Raw genomic sequence first — 23,411 nt, 5'->3', positions numbered from 1 at the left:
CGCCGAGACAGGATTGTGTCAAGACACAGATCTGGGGAAGGGTACCAAAACATTTCTGCAGCACTGAAGCAGGGAGGTGACCAAGAACCCGATGGTCACTCTGACGGAGCTCCAGAGTTTCTTCTGTGGAGGTGGGAGAATCTTTGTGGCGGATGAATCAGAATTAGTTGGGTAACATAGATAATTAAGATGTTTTATTTGCATAATATGCTTATGTGAGATAATTGTCATTAGAATGTATCCCTTTGGACTCTGGTGTCTTTCAGTTGCACTTTTCCCTCAGCTGGAGCTCAGTCACTTGGGGCCCAGAGAGAGGAGAGGTCATGCTTGTCTTTTACATGTCTCTGGTGTTATGCAGAATATCAGAAAGGGAAGAGGACAGAATGGAACATTGTCTACATATATGTGTGTGTATGTGTGTGTGTTTTACTGAGGATGGGCCTCTATGAGATTTACGATGTCTTTTGATAATAACGCCTAAAGAGCATTCCAGAGGACATGAGCTAATGGTTCTGTTCTATACCGTACCATTGAGAGACGGTTCCAGTTTGGAGTAGGAGGACCAGACACTGGTCTATACAATGAACTCTGTTGACACAGCAGTTGCTGTCTTCTATGTTTTATAGATATCTTTCATACAAAACTTAACCTTGTGACCCATTCTATGTATCTGTGGTTCGTCATGTACGTTGAGAGGGATGTATCTTGGCTATAAAAGATCTTTGTACTTTTGTGTAATCACTTTTCAATGGTTCATTAGAGATAGCGCATCATTGAAAGTCAAAGGGCTTTTGCAAAAGCATCTTAATTATTAAAGATGTAGTTTTAAGTATAACTCTGACTGGTGTGTGAAGTTTGTAACTCATCTCATTTGGTAATGCAGAAATTAGCCGCCACACCTTCCAGAAGGATAACCATCTCTGCAGCACTCCAAAAATCAGGCCTTTATGGTACAGTGGCCAGACGGAAGCCACTCCTCAGTAAAAGGCACATGACAGCCTGTTTGGAGTTTGCCCAAAAGGCACCTAAAGGACTCTCAGACCATGAGAAACAAGATTCTCTGCTCTGATGAAACCATGGTTGAACTCTTTGTCCTGAATGCCAAGAGTCACATCTAGAGGAAACCAGGCACTGCTCATCACCTGGCCAAAACCATGTTTTTCAGGGGAAGGGACTGGGAGACTAGTCAGGATCAAGGGAAAGATGAACAGAGCAAAGTACAGATAGATCCTTGATGAAAACTTGCTCCAGGTTGTTCAGGAACTCAGACTGGGGTGACGGTTCACCTTCGAACAGGACAACAACCCTAAGCACACAGCCAAGACAACACATGAGTGGCTTTGGGACAAGTCTCTGAATGTCCTTGAGTTGCCCAACCAGAGCTCGGACTTGAACCCAATCTAAATTCTCTGTGGAGAGACCTGAAAATAGCTATGCAGCGACGCTCCCCATCCAACCTGACAGAGCTTGAGAGGATCTGTAGAGAAGAATGGGAGAAACTCCACAAATACAGGTGTGCCAAGCTTGTAGCGTCATACCCAAGAAGACTCGAGGCTGTAATTGCTGCCGAAAGTACTGAGTAAAGGGTCTGAATACTTATGTAAATGTGATATTTATTTATTTTTATTCATAGAAACCTGTTTTGCTTTGTCATTATGGGATATTGTCTGTAGATTGATGAGAAAAAAACGATTTAATCAATTTTAGAATAAGGCTGTAATGTAACAAAACGTGGAAAAAGTCAAGTGGTCTGAATACTTTTCGAATGCACTGTACACACAATATCCCACACTGAAAAAGTGAAGAAATAAAAAATCTAAATTGTTGTGCATTTATTGGAAATTAAATACAGAAATATCTAATTTACATAAGTATTCACACCCATGAGTCAATACATATTAGAATCGTCTTTGGCAGTGATTACAGCTGTGAGACGTCTCTAAGAGATTTGCACACCTGGTTTGTAAAATATTTTACCATTATTCTTTTTAAATTCTTCTAGATCTGTCAAGTTGGTTGTTGATCATTGCTAGACAGACATTTTCAAGTCTTTCCATAGATTTTCAAGCTGATTTAAGTCAACACTGTAACTCGGCCACTCAGGAACTTTCAATGTCATCTTGGTAAGCAACTCCAGCAGCCACCACCATTCTTGAAAATATGAAGTGTTACTCAGTGATGTGCTGTGTTGGATTTGCCCCAAACATAACACTTTGTATTCAGGACATAAAGTTAATTTCTTTGCCACATTTTTTTGCAGTTTTACTTTAGTGCCTTATTGCAAACAGGATGCATGTTTTAAGATATTTTAGTCTGTACAAGCTTCCTTCTTTTCACTCTGGCATCTAGGTTAGTATTGTGGAGTAACTACAATGTTGTTGATCCATCCTCAGTTTTGTCCTATCACAGCCATTAAGCTCTGTAACTATTTTAAAGTCACCATTGGCCACATGGTGAAATCACTGAGCAGTGTCCTTCCCCTCTGGCAACTGAGTTAGGAAGAACGCCTGTGTCTTTGTAGTGATTAATAACTTCACCATGCTCAACATGATATTCAATGTCTTTATTTATTTTATTTTTTACTTATGTACCAGCCTTCTTTTCGAGGCATTGGAAAAACCTACCTGATCTTTGTGTAAGGACCGACACTGGAGACGAGAAGCGCAGCCTTCCCACCTGGGTGAGCCTGGCGGGCTGGCCGAGGCATGGGTGCTGGACAAGCCGGCTGAGGCATAGAAGCCTGACGAGCCGGCTGAGGCGTGGGAGCCCAACGATTCGGCTGAGGCGTGAAAGCCTGACGATCCCACTGAGGCATGAGAGCCTGACGGGCAGACTGAGGCATGATGTGAGATGGGTGCCTGCCGAGCCAACCGAGGCAAGGAAACCTCTCGAGCCAGCTATGGCGTGGAAGCCCGACGAGCCAGCTGAGGCACCCCCGGTTCCATTGGCAGCGGCACTCTTTCCCGACATCACCACCAAAAACAAAAAACAAGTACTTCCTGATGCTTCAAATAGTGGTGTCAGCATTCTCTAAGGACCGACGCTGGAGACGAGAAGCAAGTTCAGGGAGTGGACATTTAATCAAAAACGGACATCAAACAAAACATGAACAGCATCTGGACGGGGGGGACAAAACGACATTACGACAATAATGCTGACACGGGGAACAAAACTGAGGAACAGACAGATATAGAGGGGGCAATCAACAACGTGAAGGAGTCCAGGCGAGTCCAATGAGCGCTGATGCGCGTAATGATGGTGACAGGTTAGCGTAATGAATGGCAGCCTCGCTCGAGGGGAGTGGGAGCAGGCGTGAGTCCATACAACTTATTATGTGACTTGTTAAACACATTTTTACTCCTGAAGTTATTTAGGCTTGCCATAAGAAGGGGGTTGAATAGTTATTGACTCAAGACATTTCAGCTTTTCATTTTTTATTAATTTGTAAAAATGTCTAAAATCATAATTCCACTTTGACAATATGGGGTAAATCTCAATGTAATAAATGTTGAAATTCAGGCTGTAACACAACAAAATGTTAGTTTTGCTTGTAAGCAGGAATCAGGAGGATATAATTATGGTCAGAATTGATAAATGGAAGGAGAACTTTGTATGCATTTTTGTGTGTGGAGTAAAGGTGATCTAGAGTTCTGTCTCCTGTAGTTGCACAGGTGACATGCTGGTAAAATTAGTTAAAACAGACTTCAGTTTCCCTGCCTTAAAATCCCCAGCCACTAGGAGCGCCACCTCTGGATGAGCATTTTCTTGTTCGCTGATGACCCTATACAGCTCGTTGAGTGTGGTCTTAGTGCCAGCATCGGTTTGTGGTGGTAAATAGACAGCTACGAAAAACACAGAAAACTGTCTTGGTAAATAGCATGGTCTACAGCTTATCATGAGGTATTCTAACTCAGGCGAGCAGAACCTTGAGACTCTCTTAATATTAGTGATCGCACACCAGCTGTTGTCAACAAAGACACCCGCACCTCCCCCCTTGAGCTTACACAAGGCTGCAGTTCGATCCTGCTGATGCATAGAAAAACCAGCTAGATATAGATTATCCATGTCCTTGTTCAGCTAGGACTCCGAGAAACATAAGATATTACAGGTCTTCAGCTCCCGTTGATAGGATAGTCTCGAATAGAGCTCGTCCAGTTTGTTCTCCAGTAGTGGTACGTTCGCCAATAGAACGTAGGGTAGAGCTGGATAATTTATTAGCCAACGTAGTTTCATTAGAGTGCCCGCACGTTGGCCTCTTACGCCATCGCTTCCTTTTCCGAGTCTCTGAAATTAGGGCCTGGTCCGGGGTGAGAAGTATTTCCTGCGCCGCCGACTCATTTAAAGAGAAATCTTTATCCAAATCGCTGTTCTCATATCTAGAAGCCTTTTTCGGTCACAGGAAACGATGGCGGAAACATTATGTACAAAAACACACAAAATAGCAGAGTAGGTCAGGTGCCATTTTGTGTCGTATAATTATGAACAGATATTTTAAACATTGTTCCCCACAAGCTTTTCTTCATGATATTATTCCTCTGACTTCTCCTCTATCAGCTGCATGCATGACCCTGAATTAGCTCTAGAATTTTTATTATCTATTTTTTTCACTCTGGCAGACAAACAAGCTCCCTTTAAACTCTTGGTTCTCTACAAAACTTTCAGATCTTGTTATGATGAATGGCCTGGGCCAAAGCTAGAAAATATTACTCTGTAGCAGATTGGCAGTTTTTCAGGCAATTTAGAAACAGATGCACTTCCTCAGTCAAGAAAGCTAAATCTAGCTACTTTCTAAGTTCTATCTCTGACTCTGCTGGTGAACCGTCAACATTTTGGAAAACAGTTAATACACTGATGCGTGGAAAATCTTCTCCTTTCCTGCCTAAGCAAGTTGTCAGACTCTGGCATCATTACTGAGAAAATCAGATTTGTGAAGCTTTTAATTAACATTTTATCTCTGCAGTATTTTTATTTGAAATAAATGGTGGAACTGACCCTGGTCAGCCAGACAACTGCCTGCCCCTCTCCCAGTCTTTAGCTGGCTCGATGGAAGTTCCGTTAACTTCTCGTGAATCTTTGCTTTAATTTCAACAGCTTTCTTCTTCTGATGGGCTCGATGCCTTGTGCAAGATTGATGGAAAATAAATTCACTGGGGCTGATTTGCTTGAGCCATTGCTTCAGCTTTCTGCTCCTCTGAATGCAGAATCTTTAACACATTTCTAACCTTACAATTACTTCTGGTACCATCCCCAGGGTCTGAAAGGCGGCTCATATACTCCCCCTTCACAAAGGTGGTGACACATATGACCTAAATAATTATTGCCCCATTTTCAAAAACTCTCTTGCCTAGAAACAATTATAGAATCCTTGTTAAATACTCAACTTAGATCCTTTTTATCAACAAAATGTATTCTAAATGTACACCAGTCAGGTTTCAGACCAGGTCATAGCATTATCTCTGCTACTTCTTTGGTCTTAAATTATGTTCTTAATTGTTTGGATAAAAATAAACATTGTGCAGCCCTTTTTATTGACTGTCTAAAGCTTTTGACACTGTGGATCACTCAGTAATTATTCCGAAGCTTTCATCAATTGTCCTGCACCAGGCAGGCTGTGTGTAGCTGGTTTGAAAATGATTTAACAGACCACATTGTGTATTAATGATGGTGTTAAATCAGGTTTTCTGGACATAACAAAGGGATCGATTCTTGGGCCAGTTCTTTTCACTATTTATAGGAACACAATTTTTTTTATCTATGAAAAAGTTAAACTTTGACCTGCTATTTCCCCCACAGCTGACCAGGTTCTGTCAGAGCTTTAATCTGCATTTATTGCACTGCGGAAAGCCTTTGTGAAACTGAAATTGGTACTTAATGCAGGTAAACCCAAGTACATGTTATTTTCCAAATCATGCATACATACAGTTGAGGTCGGAAGTTTACATACACTTAGTCATTAAAACTCGCTTTTTCAACCACTCCACACATTTCTTGTTAACAAACTATAGTTTTGGCATGTCGGTTAGGACATCTACTGTGTGCATGACACCATTTTTTTTCCCAACAATTGTTTAAAATTGTTTACTTTCACTTAAAATTCACTGTATCACAATTCCAGTGGGTCAGAAGTTTACATACACAAATTGACTCTGCCTTTAAACAGCTTGGAAAATTCCAGAAAATGATGTCATGGCTTTAGATGCTTCTTATAAGTTAATTGACATAATTTGAGTCAATTGGAGGTGTACCTGTTGATGTATTTCAAAGCCTACCTTCAAACACAGTGCCTCTTTGCTTGACATCATGGGAAAATCAAAAGAAATCAGCCAAGACCTCAGAAAAATAATTGTAGACCTCCACAAGTCTGGTTCATCCTCCACAAGTCTGGTTCATCTGTACAAACAATAGTACGCAAGTATAAACACCATGGGACCACGCAGCCGTCATACCGCTCAGGAAGGAGACGCGTTCTGTCTCCTAGAGATTAACGTACTTTGGTGCGAAAAGTGCAAATCAATCCCAGAACAACAGCAAAGGACTTTGTGAAGATGATGGAGGAAACAGGTACAAAAGTATCTATATCCACAGTAAAACGAGTCCTATATCGACATAACCTGAAAGGCCGCTCGGCAAGGAAGAAGCCACTGCTCCAAAACTGCCATAAAAAAGCCAGACCAAGGTTTGCAACTGCACATGGGGACAAAGATCATACTTTTTGGAGAACTGTTTGGCCATAATGACCATCGTTATGTTTGGAGGAAAAAGGGGGACGCTTGCAAGCCGAAGAACACCATCCCAACCGCGAAGCACGGGAGTGGCAGCATCATGTTGTGGGGGTGCTTTGCTGCAGGAGGGACTGGTGCACTTCACAAAATAGATGGCATCATGAGGAAAGAAAATTACATGGATATATTGAAGCAACATCTCAAGACACCAGTCAGGAAGTTAAATCTTTGTCACAAATGGGTCTTCCAAATGGACAATGACCCCAAGCATACTTCCAAAGTTGTGGACAACAAAGTCAAGGTATTGGAGTGGCCATCACAAAGCCCTGACCTCAATATAGAATATTAATATTTGTATGCAGAACTGAAGAAGCGTGTGTGAGCAAGGAGGCCATCAAACCTGACTCAGTTAAACCAGCTCTGTCAGGAGGAATGGCCAAAAATTCACCCAACTTATTGTGGGAAGCTTGTGGAAGGCTACCCGAAACGTTTGACCCAAGTTAAACAATTTAAAGGCAATGGTACCAAATACTAATTGAGTGTATGTAAACTTCTGACCCACTGGGAATGTGATGAAAGAAATAAAAGCTGAAATAAATCATTCTCTCTACTATTATTCTGACATTTCACATTCTTAAAATAAAGTGGTGGTCCTAAATGAACTAAAACAGGGAATTTTTACTAGGATTAAATGTCAGGAATTGTGAAAAACTGAGTTTAAATGTATTTGTCTAATGTGTATGTCATCTTCCGACTTCAACTGTACTTTGGATGGTGCCATTATTGATTGTGTTCCCACCTATAAATATCTGGGCATCTGGATTGCTCAAAAAGCTATCTTTCAAAAAGCATGTTGATTAATCAGTTAAGAAATCAATAATTAAAATAGGCGTCCTCTATAGGAACAGGTCCTGTCTTCCATTATTGCAGAAAACAAATAATTCAGTCAACATTCATTCCTATGGCAATATTGTCTATATGCATACAGCTGCCACTGTATTGTAGCCATTGGACAAAGTTGATCATAGCTCATTGCAACTTATTATGGGCGATAGGTTCAGTACACATCATTGCATTTTGTATCAGAATGTGGGCTGACCCTCGAAGTGTCGTAGAATGATTCATTGGACTCTTTTTGTCTATAAAGCCCTCTTGCATAAACTTCTACCATACCTTACCTTATTGTTAACCTATAGATATACGGGCTACCGGACACAGGCTGAGAGATGGCTAACTCTAGAGATCCCTTCGATCTCCACTGAGTTGGGTAGATCTGCTATTTGTTTTTTTGCATCTGGAATGATCTACAATGCACTTTAAAATTGAAGGAATTGGTGCCTCTAGGGCATTTCAGACGGTTGTTAGGGGACCTTTTTTACTGAAGAATGTGTCTGGTTTTTATGATTGTGTTTTGCTTTTTCTGTATTGTTGTGTATATGAATGTGTTTCTTAACACCTCTTGGGGCTAGGTGGGATGCTAGCGTGCCACCCGTGGTGCACTCCATCAACAGCAGGTGCATTTCAAGAGCGGCAAATTTGAATCCAAATAAATGTCAAAATTCAAATTTTTCAAAAATACAACTATTTTACACCATTTGAAAGATAAACATCTCCTTAATCTAACCACGTTTTACGATTTCAAAAAGGTTTTACGGCGAAAGCATAAATTTAGAGTATGTTAGGACAGTACATTTACAAGAGTTGTGTGTAATGTTTTGTCAAGTCAAAGACAGGGTCACCAAAACCATAAAACCAGCTAAAATGATGCACTAACCTTTTACAATCTCCATCAGATGACACTCCTAGGACATTATGTTAGACAATGCATGCATTTTTAGTTCTATCAAGTTCATATTTATATCCAAAAACAGCGTTTTACTATGGCATTGATGTTGAGGAAATCGTTTCCCTCCAATAACCGGCAGTCAAGTCAGCGTAACAAATTAAATAATTAAAATTAGAAAACATTGGTAAAATATTATATTGTCATTTAAAGAATTATAGATTTACATCTCTTGAACGCAATCAACTTGCCAGATTTAAAAATAACCTTACTGGGAAATCACACTTTGCAATAATCTGAGCACTGCGCCCAGAAAAATACGCGTTGCGATACAGACTAGACGTCATGTTGGGGAGATCTAAAATCGAAAATACTATGTAAATAATCCATTACCTTTGATTCTCTTCATCAGATGTCACTTCCAGGTATCACAGGTCCATAACGAATGTAGTTTTGTTCAAAAAAGCTCATCATTTATGTCCAAAAATCTCCGTCTCGTTAGCACATGATGTAAGCCAGCCGGACTTCTCGTCATGAACGAGGGGAAAAAATATATTTCCGTTCGTTCAAACATGTCAAACGTTGTATAGCATAAATCATTAGGGCCTTTTTTAACCAGAACATGAATAATATTCAAGGTGGACGAATGCATACTCTTTTATAACGTATTGGAACGAGGGTACCCAACATGAACTCGCACGCCAGGTGTCTAATGGGACATCATCGTTCCATGGCTCTTGTTCGGTCAGATCTCCCTCCAGAAGACTCAAAACACTTTGTAAAGGCTGGTGACATCTAGTGGAAGCAATAGGAAGTGCCAAAATATTCCTAAACCCCTGTGTTTTTCAATGGGATAGGTTTAAAGTCAATACAACACATCAGGTATCCACTTCCTGTCAGAAAATGTCTCAGGGTTTTGCCTGCCAAATGAGTTCTGTTATACTCACAGACACCATTCAAACAGTTTTGGAAACTTTAGAGTGTTTTCTATCCATATATAATAAGTATATGCATATTCTAGTTACTGGGTAGGATTAGTAACCAGATTAAATCGGGTACATTTTTTTTATCCAGACGTGCAAATGCTGCCCCCTAGACCCAACAGGTTAACCTGTTAGGGCTAGGGGGCAGTATTTACACCGCCGGATAAAAAACGTACCCGATTTAATCTGGTTACCAAGAAACGTCTGACCTCTGTGATTGCCAACAAGGGTTTTGCCACCAAGTACTAAGCCATGTTTTGCAGAGGGGTCAAATACTTATTTCCCTCATTAATCATTTTATAACATTTTTGACATGTGTTTTTCTGGATTTTTTTTTGTTATTCTGTCTCTCACTGTTCAAATAAACCTCCCATTCAAATTATAGACTGATCATTTCTTTGTAAGTGGGCAAACGTACAAAATCAGCAGGGGATCAAATACTTTTTCCCCCCACTGTATATAAAAATGTCAAAGCTGATATGTCTTAAGTCAATTCAACCCCTTTGTTTTGGCACACCTAAATACATTCAGGAGTAAAAATGTGCTCAAGAAATCGCATAATTAGTTGCATGGATGCATTCCGTGTTCAATAATAGTGGTTAACATGATTTTTGAATTATGTTAACCACTATTACTCCCCTCTGTACCCCACACATACAAATATCTGTGAAGTCCTTCAATCGAGTAGTGAATTTCAGGCAGAGATTCAACCACAATGACCAGGGAGGTTTTTCAATGCCTGGCAAAGAAGGGTAACGATTGGTAGATGTGTAACAAAAACAAAAAAAACGGACGCTGAATATTCCTTTGAGCATGGTGAAGTTATTAACTAGGCTTTGGATGGGTATCAGGTAACCCAGTCACTACAAAGATACAGTTGTCCTTCCTAACTCAATTGCCGGAGAGGAAGGGAACTGCTCAGGGTTTTCACCAACAGAGTTTAATTGTTTTGATATGAGAAAACTAAGGATAGAGATAGTTACTCCACAATGCTCAATACAATACTAACTAAGGTAGTTACTCCACAATATTAACCTTAATGACAGAGTGAAAAGAAGGAAGACGGTACAAAATACACATATTCCAAAACATGCATCCTGTTTGCAACAAGGCACTTAAGTAATACTGCAAAACATGTGAAAAAGAAATGTACTTTTTGTCCTGAATACAAAGCATTTTGTTTGAGGCAAATCCAACACATCACTGATTACCACTCTTCATATTTTCAAGCATGGTGGTGGATGCATCATGTTATGGTTACGCTTGTCATTGGCAAGGACTAGGGAGTTTTTTAGGATAAAAAGAAACGGAATACAGATATAAGCACAGGCAAAATCCTAGAGAAAACCTGGTTCAGTCTGCTTTCCAACAGACACTGGGAGACAAATTCACCTTTCAGCAGGACAATAATCTAAAACACAAGGCCAAATCTACACTGGAGTTTCTTACCAAGACAAAATGTAATGTTCCTGAGATTGCCTAGTTACAGTTTTGACTTAAATCGGCTTGAAAATATATGTCAAGTCTGGCTGTCTAGCAATTATCAACAATCAACGTGACAGAACTTGAAGGATTTTAAAAAGAAAAATGGGCAAATATTGAACAATTGAGGTGTGCAAAGCTCTTAGACACTTATCCCAAAAGACTCACATCTGTTATTGCTGCCAAAGGTGCTTCTAAAAAGTATTGACTCACGGGGTGTGAATACATATGTAAATGAGATATTTCTGTATTTCATGTTCAATACATTTGCAAACATTTCAAAAACATGTTTTTGTTTTGTCATTATGGGCTATTGTGTGTAGATGGGTGAGAAAAACAATTAATTCAATACATTTTGAATGTAACACAACAAAATGTGGAATAAGTCAGGAGGTATTCATACTTTCTGAAGGCACTACAGGGAGTACCAGATTAATGTGCAGGGGTACGAGGTATTTGAGGTAGATATGTACATAAAGGCAGGGTAAAGTGACTAGGCATCATGATAGATAATAATAGTAGTAAAATAAAGAACAGAGTAGCATCGGCATATGATGAGTGTAAAAGTGTGTGTGTATGTGTGTTTGAGTGTATGTGTGTGTGTGTTGTGTCGGTGTGCGTGTGTGTTACGTGTGTGTGTGCGTATCAATACAGTAACATGAGATCTGTATGTAAAATATTTACATTTATCATTTGATTCACTTAGCAGATGCTCTTATCCAGAGTGACTTAGTCCATTCATCTTAAGGTCGCTAGGTTAGACAACCACATATCACAGTCAAATATACATGATACGAACATTCCATTACAGCTAAACAATAAATATATAGCATTTTGCAACAAAACCCATTTTAATACTAAAATCTATGAATAAACAAATTTGAGAACAGTCATATTTTACACACTGATGAAGGTACCCATAAATATTTTCTGATGAAAAAACACAAATGTGAAAAATTGGTGAATATAGCATCGAACGTTTCCCTGCTTATAAATATCTGGGTATCTGGATTGTCGACAAACTATCTTCCAAAAATCATATTGATGGGTTAGTTAAAAGTTAAGAATTAAAATGGGCTTCCTTTATAGGAATAGGGCATGCCTTTCATTAAAAAGTAGAAAACAAATTGTTCAGTCGACATTCCGGCTTTACACTATAGTGATATCGTCTATATGAATGCAGCTTCCACTGTATTGAAGGCAATGGACCCAGTGTGTCATAGCGCACCAAGCTTTAATGCAGGCGATAGGTTCAGTACACATCACTGCATTCTGTATCAGAAAGTAGGTTGGCCATCTCCAGTCTCATAGATCAATGCCCTGCTCTCTTTGTTTATAAAGCCCTCTTGTGCAAACTTTTGCCTTACCTTACAGACATACGAGTCACCAGACCTGATCAGAGGGATGGCTAATGCTAGATGTCACAATGATCACTATAGGTAAATCTGCATTCAGTTTTTTTGCAACCTATGTATGGAATGATATGCAGAGCTCTCTGTACCTTGATGCTCTGGTGCCTCTAGGGCAGTTCAAGTTGTTAATTGAGGACCTCTTTGTTAGGGAATGTGTTTGCTTCTTAAATTGCTTGTAGTATTGTATGTTCTCATTATGTTTAATGTTTGAATGTTGTAAATGTTATAAATTGTGTTCATGCAGAGCTCCCTTGGAAAAGAAGCCTTGGTCCCAATGGGACTCCCTGCTAAAATAAAGATAAAATAAAATAGGTGTCTCCAAATATGTCACACACGTACCTCTTCTTTATCCTTCAGAGCGCTTTCCAGTTCCTCAATGGTCTGGTTTAGCTCCGTCTTCTGGGATTTGATCACAGGGGTCTGGGTGCTCTGGCACTCTAGCTCAGTCACCTAGACACACATGCACGCACACACACAGAGACAAAATAAATCAGAAATAAGTTACACACATAAACTGAACAAATACCATTGATGCTCCACACACCATCCCCATCTCCCATCTCTCTCCCATGTCTTCTGCCTCCTCACCCGTTTGTGTAGTCTCTCGGCCTCCTCCTGGTAGGCAGCCAGTTGTTGTTTCCACTGTTTGACGTTAGCTGTGGACTCCAGCAGAGCGGCTGTTAGCTTAGCATTGTTCCCCTTTAGAGCTGATAGCTCTGCCTCCCAGTGCTTATTGATGGAGGGGCTGGGAAAGAGGACACATTAACACGATTACTTCATAATAACAGAAGAAAAGGTAACATCTATGTGACAATCCGCTGTAATCAGGAGATGAGATTAGTCATGCTGAGACCAAGGTCTCTTTTACAGATGAGCCCTGTATCAAACATAAACATGAAGTGTACACTGTACTGTACACTGAGTGTACAAACATTAAGAACACCATCCTAATATTGAGTTGCACTCCCCCTAAACTCATTGGGGCATGGACTCTACAAGGTGTCAAAAGCGTTCCACAGGGATGCTGGCCCATGTTGACTCCAATGCTTCCCACAGTTATGTCAAGTTGGCTGGATGTCCTTTGAGTGGTGGACCATTCTTGGTGCACACGGGAAACTGTTTAGCATGAAAATCCCAGCAGCGTTGCCATTCTTGACACAAACCAGTGAGACCTGGCACCTACTACCATGTCCCGTTCCATCAGAAGAAACACATTGTGTCCTGTTTGTCAGGTAGTTTTCAAACCAATGCAGGCTGCCTGACTGAGGCCAATTTCAGACAGTCTACAAATTATTAATAAATGGTCAACAGTGTCGAAATCCTTCAACAGATCTATGAAAAGGACAGCACAATGCTGCCTTTTGTCCACATAATTTACAGTCTCATTTATCACCAAATAAGCAGCAGATATAATGCTATGATATGGCCTGAAACCCGACTAATGGACAGTTAGAATACATTTTGAAGCTAGAAAAGATCTAAGCTGAGTGTGATTAAATATTTTTTTTTAATTGCTAGGCAAGATAGTTCATGTCAGAGGGGCCACCACCTTTGTGGAGAGGGAGCACATGGGCAGCCTTCCAGGCCTTAGGGATAGCACCCAAAATAATTGTCTGATTGTCATGTCCTGACCATAGTAAGTTGTTATTTTCTATGTTGGTTTTGTTTGGTATGATCTCTAATTAGAGGCAGCTGGTTGTCATTGTCTCTAATTGGAGGTCATATTTAAGCTGAGGTTTGTCCCACCTGTTTTTGTGGGTGATTATCTTTTGAGTAGTGTTTATTTCTCTCTGCGTCACGGTTTGTTGTTTTTGTTATTCAAGTTATTTGTGTATTGCTACGTTTCACGGAATAAATAAATATGTGGAACTACAACCATGCTGCACTTTGGTCCGATCCTTTAGACAACCGTGACACTGATTAAAAATATGTGTCAATGATTCCACAATTAGGGGAGCAGAAAGCTGCAGTAAGAAAGATGTTATACCCTGACACAACTTCAGTGCATTAACTGTTTTCCAAAATTTTGACAGCTCACCAGCAGTCTAAAAACATATATATAACCGTAACATGCAACAATTTAAAGATTTTACTGAGTTACAGTTCATATAAGGAAATCAGTGAATTTAAATCAGTTCATTAGGCGCTAATCTGTGGATTTCACATTACTGGGAATACAGATATACACCTGTTTAAAAAAAAGTAGGAGCGTGGATCAGAAAACCAGTCGGTATCTGGTGTGAGCACCATTTGCCTCATGCAGCGCGACAAATCTCCTTCGCACAGAGTTGATAAGGCTGTTGATTGTGGCCTGTGGAATGTTGTCCCACTCCTCTTCAATGGCTGTGCGAAGTTGCTGAATATTGACAGGAACTGGAACAAGCTGTCGTACACGTCTATCCAGTGCATCCCAAACATGCTCAATGGGTGACATGTCTGGTGAGTATGTAGGCCATGGAAGAACTGGGACACTTTCAGCTTCCAGGAATGGGGCTGTGCATTATCATGCTGAAACATGAGGTGATGTCAGCGGATGGATGGTACTACAATGGGCCTCAGGATCTCATCACGGGATCTCTGTCCATTCAACATTGATCAAATGCAATTGTGTTCATTGTCCATGGCTTATGCCTGCCCATACCATAACCCCACCACCATCATGGGGCACTCTGTTCACAACTTTGAAATCAGCAAACTGCTCGCCCATACAACGTCATACACGTGGTCTGCGGTTGTGATGCCGGTTGGACGCACTGCCAAATTCTCTAAAATGACGTTGAAGGTGGCTCATGGTAGAGAAATTAACATTCAATAATCTGGCAACAGCTCTGGTGGACATTTCTGCAGTCAGCATTCCAATTGCACGCTCCCTCAAAACTTGAGACATCAGCGGCATTGTGTTGTGACAAAACTGCACATTTTAGTGGCCTTTTATTGTCCACAGCACAAGATGCACCTGTGTAATGATCATTCTGTTTAATCAGCTTCTTGATATGCCACACCTGTCAGGTGGATGGATTATCTTGACAAAGGAGAAATGCTCACTAACAGGGATGTAAACAAATTCGTGCACAAAATTTGCGAGAAATAAGCTTTATGTGCGTATGGAACATTTATGGGATCTTTTATTTCAGCTCATGAAACATGGAACTAACACATTACATGTTGCGTCTATATTTATGTTCAGTGTATTTCTCAATTGCCTGAAAAGCTGCCAATCAACTACAATCCGTTCTTCTATTTTTGGCCAAGGCCTGATTTATCATCATAACAAGATCTGAAAGTTCTATAGAGAACCAAGGATTTGTTCAAATTTTTACTGCAAGGCATTTAACACTAGAACATCTGGGCCTCAAGGGACCCTCCTTCTTTCTGACCACAACATTCTAACAGTGTAATTAATTAATTTCATATATGCTAGGGGAAAAAAAGAATCACTTGGTTTTAGGTAACATGTATATAGCCTCGTTATTGTTATGTCATTTTCATGTGTTACTTTTTGATTTGATTAGATTTTTTTACTTAGAAAATATTTTCTTAACTCTATTTCTTGAACTGCATTGTTGGTTAAGAGCTTATAAGTGGCGCAGTGGTCTAAGGCACCGCATCTCAGTGCTAGAGGCGTCAGTACAGACCCTGGTTCAATTGCAGGCTGTATCACAACCGGCCGTGATTGGGAGTCCCATAGGGCGGTGCACAATTGGACCAGTGTCGTCCGGGTTAGGGTTTGTCCGGGATAAGCCATCAATGTAAATAAGAATTTGTTCTTAACTGACTTGCCTAGTTAAATAAATACAAAAATGTGACAAATAAAATTTGATTTGACATTAGAATACGTTAAAAAAAAATTATAATAACACAATAGCATTTTTATTAGTTTATGTTACTGTAGGCTACATGTAAAAACAAAAAATGTATGTGTTCAACAAATTGTTCATTGTGGAGTGCAGTAACAGCTTCTTTTTATAACAAAAAAATAATACCCAGATGATAATCAGATGATGAAAACATCAGTAGTCCAAACATCATTAAAAGTGCCAAGTGGGTGGTTATGGCGTTGAACTGAGCGGAAGTGGTTTTACTGCTCTCTTGATCATTTCGGCTAAACTTCTTTTAAATTATTTTAATCTCTTATTTTAAATCCTTGTAACCCAGTTAGCCCTGCATGCTCCTGACACCACGAGTCCGACATGACTACCAACGATGTCGACGACCTAAACCAGAACCAAGGGGCTTTGGAAGCAATCTCTGCCATGAGGGCCGATTTTTCCACCAAAGTCAAAGGTGTCCTAACGAGGATTAGTGAGGTTAAATGTGACCTTCAAGCCTACTCGAGAGATGGCTTCCCGAGGCATTGGGGCCGGACAACTTTCCGGACCCCCTGTACATTGAAAGAGCCCATCGGCTTCCGGCTCCTACTGGCCCGAGAAACCACCCCTCTCCTCGAGTCCTTACCATGAAGTTTCTCAACTTTCAAGACAAAGTCAGAGTGATGTGGAAAGCCAGGGCTAAGGGCAAGGTGATGTACGGGGACCAAGAGATAATGTTCTTCCCTGACATTACCGCAGACCTGCACCAAAAAAAGAAAAGGCTATGACGGAGTCAAACGCCAGCTCATGTCCCTCAACATTGCCTATGGAATTGCCTTCCCAGCTAAACTATGTCTGACTTACAATGGACGGTCACACAAGTTTGAATCTCCCTCTCAAGCCGAGGCGTTCATCCGTGGCATACAATGTGAATCTTCTTCCTAGTCATGTTTCCGCTGTGAAGTTTAGCACCACTCTGGAGTACGGAGAATTAAACCACCTTGGATTATGTGACTGTTGGCAAGCTAACGAACATTAGCTAATTTACTTGCTGCTACTGTGGTACAGCTAGCATAACAGTAAAGTTAATAATATGGTGAGCTAGCCCACTCAAAGTTTCCTTATATTATTTGTAGCCTGTATGTGCACATCAGTTAGCTCAGTTTCTTCTATATGACAGGCGAGATAGCTGTTCATTGAACGTTGATGTCATGTTTAAGTTTATTTTTGTTATGCTGATAATTCTCTTCCATTGGATTACATAAAATACTGTAAAATGCCAGCGAAGATGTTTAGCTCCATGTCAACGGACTCGAAATGGCTAACGTTACCTCACTTATTTAGCCAGTGAACCAGCCTTAAGATAGCGGGGCCTTATTCATTCATCCTGCACCACCGAGTAGCATCCGGAGGACTTTATATGAAGACTTAAGTTTCGATCATATCCTTGGGCTAAAATGATTGACACTCACGTGCAAGCCTGACATCAACATTATGTGCAAAGGGACTTTGGGTAATGACGTAGCACATATTCAATGGTATCTCTTTTTCTCACGTAACCTGTTTTTTGGGTTTATAAACTTTAAGCTATAAAATCAAAGAGAGTCGCACACTCTATGTATAAACTCCCAGTAATTTATTGGGTAAACCATCAACGTTTCGGCATCAATGTGCCTTCTTCAGGGTAATGTCATGAATGCTTGAACCAGGTTCTGTAGACAAAACAGTGCAATTAGTGGAACCAATGACAATAGTGAGGGGTGTGTCTTAATTATTAGGTTGATTACAATGAATTGAGTGGAACTGTTAAAAGACAATAGTTTACAGCATATTGAATATATTAGGCTATTGTTATCATTAGTATTAGCATAAGATTAGCATCAACATACATTATTGTTTAATTACATTTCACATATATATTTAATTGTTTCTAATTTCATAATTGTTTTGTTACATGGAATCTTTTGGTTCAACCATAATGCATAATAAGCATCATTTTTTATATTTTTTTACCTTTATTTAACTAAGCATGTCATCAACAGGGGGAACATTTTAGGTGTACATGGATAAGCTGTAGAAAGAATATATTCACTTCTAAAACTTGTTCATAGAAAATATAATTATTCATAAGAAGGGCCTGAGATCAAAGTCAATATTCAGATCACTAGGTGTCAATGTTTTTAAATAGGATATCCAGTAGGCCTCCCTCTGTAGTAGTAGGGTCTCGATGTTACCTCCTCTCCTTGGTGGAGCAACATGCTCAATGCCTGTGTATTTGAGGGAGGAGATGGGATGGTGAGCTGCTACTGGATAGTCAGTGTTCTTACACCTGATTGAGCTGCGGTGTTCAGCTATGCATTGTTTTAATTGTATTTTTGTTTATCCTATGTAGGCTTTCCCACATGAACAGGTGATGAGATAGATTACTCCCTTTGTCTTGCATGAGATGATACCCCTGACAGGGATTTTTCAACCTGTATGTGGGTGTCTGAAGCAGGATGTTTTTGTAGTGCTATTGCACTGTGCGCATGAGCCACATTTGTAGTTCCCATATCCCGAATATTGCGACCACACTTATAGACCACCAGTGGGGGTTATTTGAAGAGGTGTGCAATTTGTTTGTCTGAATGCAGAATATGCCAGTGCTTTTTCAGGATTGTTTTCATTTTCTCTGAACACTTTGTGTACTTAGTGCAAAAGACTGATGCATTGTTTTTCTTATTTGGTTTAGTTTTCAGCAATTCCTCTCTTGGTTTTTGAGATATTTTCCTCATTGCAACATCGAGTTTTTTGGATTTGTAGCCTCTCATTTTTAATTTATCTGTCATTTTCTTAGCATTGCTATCAAAATCTGATTGGTAGCCACAGATTAGCTTGACCCTGTATAACTGGCTATATGGTAGACCATTCTTGAGGATGCATACTATCTCCACATAGCAGGGTCTTGCGGTCTGTGGGCTTTGTGTATAAGTCTGTATGTAATGCATCATTCTCTTTCAGGATCCGTAAGTCCAGGTAGTTTATTTTTCTCTCATCAGTCTGCATGGTGAATTTAAGATATTCAGAGCTCTCGTTTAGCAGAGTTTGGAATTAATTTAGTTCCTGCTTGTCACGCCCTGACCATAGAGAGCCTTTAATTCTCTATGTTGGTTAGGTCGGGGTGTGACTAGGGTGGGTAGTCTAGGTTGTTTTATTTCTATGTTGGCCTGGTATGGTCCCCAATCAGAGGCAGCCGTTTATCGTTGTCTCTGATTGGGGATCATATTTAGGCAGCCATTTCCCCACTGTGTTTTGTGGGATCTTGGTTTGTTTTTGTGTAGCTGCGTGTGCGCACTTCACTTGCTTCACGTTTCGTTTGTTCGTTTATTGTTTTGTATTTGCTGAAGTTTCACTTCATAATAAAAATGTGGAACGCTACGTATGCTGCGCCTTAGTCCAGTTCTTACGACGATCGTGACAGAAGATCCCATCACAACAGGACCGAGCAGCGTGCCCAGGAGGAGAGAGTATCCTGGACTTGGGAAGAGATTTTGGATGGGAAGGGATCCTGGACTTGGGAGGAAATCCTGGCAGGACAGGATCGCCTTCCTTGGCGGCAGACGCAAGGAGAGAAGGGAGGACAGCGACGACGCCGGGGTTCGCGGCCACAAGGAAAGCCCAAAGGACAGCCCCCCCCAAAAAAATTTTTTGGGGGGGGGTCACACGGGGTGGTCGGCGGAGCCGAGGAGCGAACCAGAGCCAATCTGGGAGAAGAGGGAGAGTGTACGGAGAGAGTCAGAGACCGTCAATGAGTTGATGGAGAAATTGGAGGAGAGAGAAATGAGAGAGTTGTTGTGTTGGTGTATGATGCACGACATTCACCCAAAGGAGCGTGTTATCTGTTTGATGCCACCTGAGTCAGCTCTCCGTACTCGCCCTGAGGAGCGTGCTAGCAGTCTGGTAAAAACTGTGCCGGCTCCACGCACCAGGTCTCCAGTACGCCTCCACAGCCCTGTACGTCCTGTGCCAGCTCTCCACACTTGCCTTGAGGTGCGTATCATTTGTCCGGTACCATGTGTGCCGGCTCTACGCACCAGGTCTCCAGTGCGCCTCTACAGCCGAGTACGTCCTGTGCCAGCTCCCCGCACTCACCGTGCAAAGTGTGTCATAGTTCCGGTACGATTTGTGCCGGCCCTACGCACCAGGTCTCCAGTGTGCCTCCACAGCCCAGTACGTCCTGTGCCAACTCCTCGCACTCGCCCTGAAGAGCGTGTCACCAGTCCGGTGCAACCTGTGCCGGTCCCACGCATCAGGCCTCCAGTGCGCCTCCAGTGCGCCTTATTCTCTATGTTGGTTAGGTCGGGGTGTGACTAGGGTGGGTAATCTAGGTTGTTTTATTTCTATGTTGGCCTGGTATGGTTCCCAATCAGAGGCAGCCATTTATCGTTGTCTCTGATTGGGGATCATATTTAGACAGCCATTTCCCCACTGTGTTTTGTGGGATCTTGGTTTGTTTTTGTGTAGTTGCCTGTGAGCACTTCACTTGCTTCACGTTTCGTTTGTTCGCTTATTGTTTTGTATTTACTGAAGTTTCACTTTATAATAAAGATGTGGAACACTACGTACGCTGCACCTTGGTCCAGTTCTTACGACGATCGTGACACTGCTGACTTCCTTCCCAGAGCACAAAAACACCATCTATGTATCTCTTCCATAGGATTTTAGAAAGTAGGGGGTGTGTCTCTGTTTTGTAAATGAGTGCTTCCTCAAATTGTCCCACATATAGGTTCGCATAGTTGGAGGCAAAGGGGAGACCATGGCTACACCCCGAATTTGAAGGAAAAAGATGAAGTAGTTATTGGATAATACCAGTTCAGTGAGTTGAAAGATGGATGGATGGAGCAAGGGTAGTGTTGCAAAGCCTGCAAGCCTCCATTGTGTGGGATGCTAGTGTACAAGTTCGCCACATCAAAAGTGGCCAGCAGGGTACCCTCTGGTATCCTTCTTAACCTGTTAGGGCTAGGGGGCAGTATTGACACGGCCGGATAAAAAACGTACCCGATTTAATCTGGTTACTACTCCTGCCCAGTAACTAGAATATGCATATAATTATTGGCTTTGGATAGAAAACACCCTAAAGTTTCTAAAACTGTTTGAATGGTGTCTGTGAGTATAACAGAACTCATATGGCAGGCCAAAACCTGAGAAGATTCCATGCAGAAAGTGGCCTGACTGACAAGTTGTTGTTCATCTTGGCTCTTTTTATTGAAGACTGAGGATCTTTGCTATAACGTGACACTTCCTACGGCTCCCATAGGCTCTCAGAGCCCGGGAAAAAGCTGAATGATATCGAGGCAGCCTCTGGCTGAAACACATTATCGCGTTTGGCAAGTGGCCGATCAGAGTACTATGGGCTTAGGCGCGTGCACGAGTCGACCCCGTGCTTTATTTTCTTTCCTCTTTTTACCTAAACGCAGATTCCCGGTCGGAATATTATCGCTTTTTTTACGAGAAAAATGGCATGAAAATTGATTTTAAATAGCGGTTGACATGCTTCGAAGTACGGTAATGGAATATTTAGAATTTTTTTTGTCACGAAATGCGCCATGCTCGTCACCCTTATTTACCCTTTCGGATAGTGTCTTGAACGCACGAACAAAACGCCGCTATTTGGATATAACAATGGATTATTTGGGACCAAACCAACATTTGTTATTGAAGTAGAAGTCCTGGGAGTGCATTCTGACGAAGAACAGCAAAGGTAATAACATTTTTCTTATAGTAAATCTGACTTTGGTGAGTGCTAAACTTGCTGGGAGTCTAAATAGCTAGCCCTGTGATGCCGGGCTATCTACTGAGAATATTGCAAAATGTGCTTTCACCGAAAAGCTATTTTAAAATCGGACATATCGAGGGCATAGAGGAGTTCTGTATCTATAATTCTTAAAATAATTGTTATGTTTTTTGTGAACATTTATCATGAGTAATTTAGTAAATTCACTGGCAGTGTTCGGTGGGAATGCTAGTCACATGCTAGTCACATGCTAATGTAAAAAGCTGGTTTTTGATATAAATATGAACTTGATTGAACAAAACAGGCATGTATTGTATAACATAATGTCCTAGGGTTGTCATCTGATGAAGATCATCAAAGGTTAGTGCTGCATTTAGCTGTGGTTTGGGTTTATGTGACATTATATGCTAGCTTGAAAAATGGGTGTCTGATTATTTCTGGCTGGGTACTCTCCTGACATAATCTAATGTTTTGCTTTCGTTGTAAAGCCTTTTTGAAATCGGACAGTGTGGTTAGATTAACGAGAGTCTCATCTTTAAAATGGTGTCAAATAGTCATATGTTTGAAAAATTGAAGTTTTTGCATTTTTGAGGTATTTGAATATCGCGCCACGGGATTACACTAGCTGTTGAGTAGGTGGGACGTCCCACCTAGCCCATAGAGGCTAAGCCCTCTAGCAATGAGATCATGTGACTAGTGTCTTTGATATAACATGGGATATTCTCAACCATCGGTTTAATGCGGTGGTCCACAAATGTAGAAATGTTGAACGTGACAGAGTCAATTGCTGCTACAATGGGTTTACCTGGGGTAGGAGACACTTGTTTGTGTTTTTTAGTGACTGTATGAAAGGTTGGTATCTTAGGAAATTTCACACATTTAAAATTCACATTCTTTGTTGGTGATTTGTCCTGACTCCAAACAGCTTTCCACTGTTGATGTGATATTATGCTGGAATTGTAGGGTAGGGTTATAATTCAGTTTGTGATAGGAGTCACCTTTAGATAGTTGTCGGCGACATTCATTCACATAGTCACATTTGTTTTGTATACAAATTCCTCCTCCTTTGTCACATTTTTTTTTTAGGATATTTCAATTGTATTTTCTATGAACAAGTCTTATAAATCAATATATTATTTCTACAGTACACCCAATATGTTCCCCCCCCCCTGTTGATGATGCTTATTGTGCATTATGGTTGAACCAAAAGATTACATGTAACAAAAATGTAATGAAATTGTAAACAATTAAATATATAATATATATATATACACATATTATGTGAAATGTAATTAAACAATTTTGTATATTGATGCTAATCTTATGCTAATACTAATAGCCTAATATATTCAATATGCTGTAAACTATTGTCTTTTAACAGTTCCACTCAATTCATTCTAATCAACCTAATAATTATGACACACCCCTCACCATTGTCATTGGTTGC

General features: G+C 40.7%; 1 protein-coding gene across 3 annotated transcripts in view; it reads right to left on the bottom strand.

Moving 5' to 3' along the window:
- Positions 1-23,411, bottom strand: part of homer1b (homer scaffold protein 1b) — a 179,890-nt gene that overhangs the window by 33,268 nt on the left and 123,211 nt on the right. For all 3 annotated transcript variants that reach the window (XM_014174926.2, XM_014174927.2, XM_014174925.2), the window contains 2 exons: positions 12,971-13,127; positions 12,722-12,832 (listed from right to left, as the gene is read on the bottom strand). In XM_014174926.2, the coding sequence (XP_014030401.1) occupies positions 12,722-12,832; positions 12,971-13,127 (268 nt within the window). The remainder of the gene's footprint in view (positions 1-12,721; positions 12,833-12,970; positions 13,128-23,411) is intronic.

Source organism: Salmo salar, chromosome ssa26 (assembly GCF_905237065.1).
Source record: "Salmo salar chromosome ssa26, Ssal_v3.1, whole genome shotgun sequence".
Classification (NCBI taxonomy): Eukaryota; Metazoa; Chordata; class Actinopteri; order Salmoniformes; family Salmonidae; genus Salmo; species Salmo salar.
This window is presented reverse-complemented; position numbering and strand designations above follow the sequence as displayed.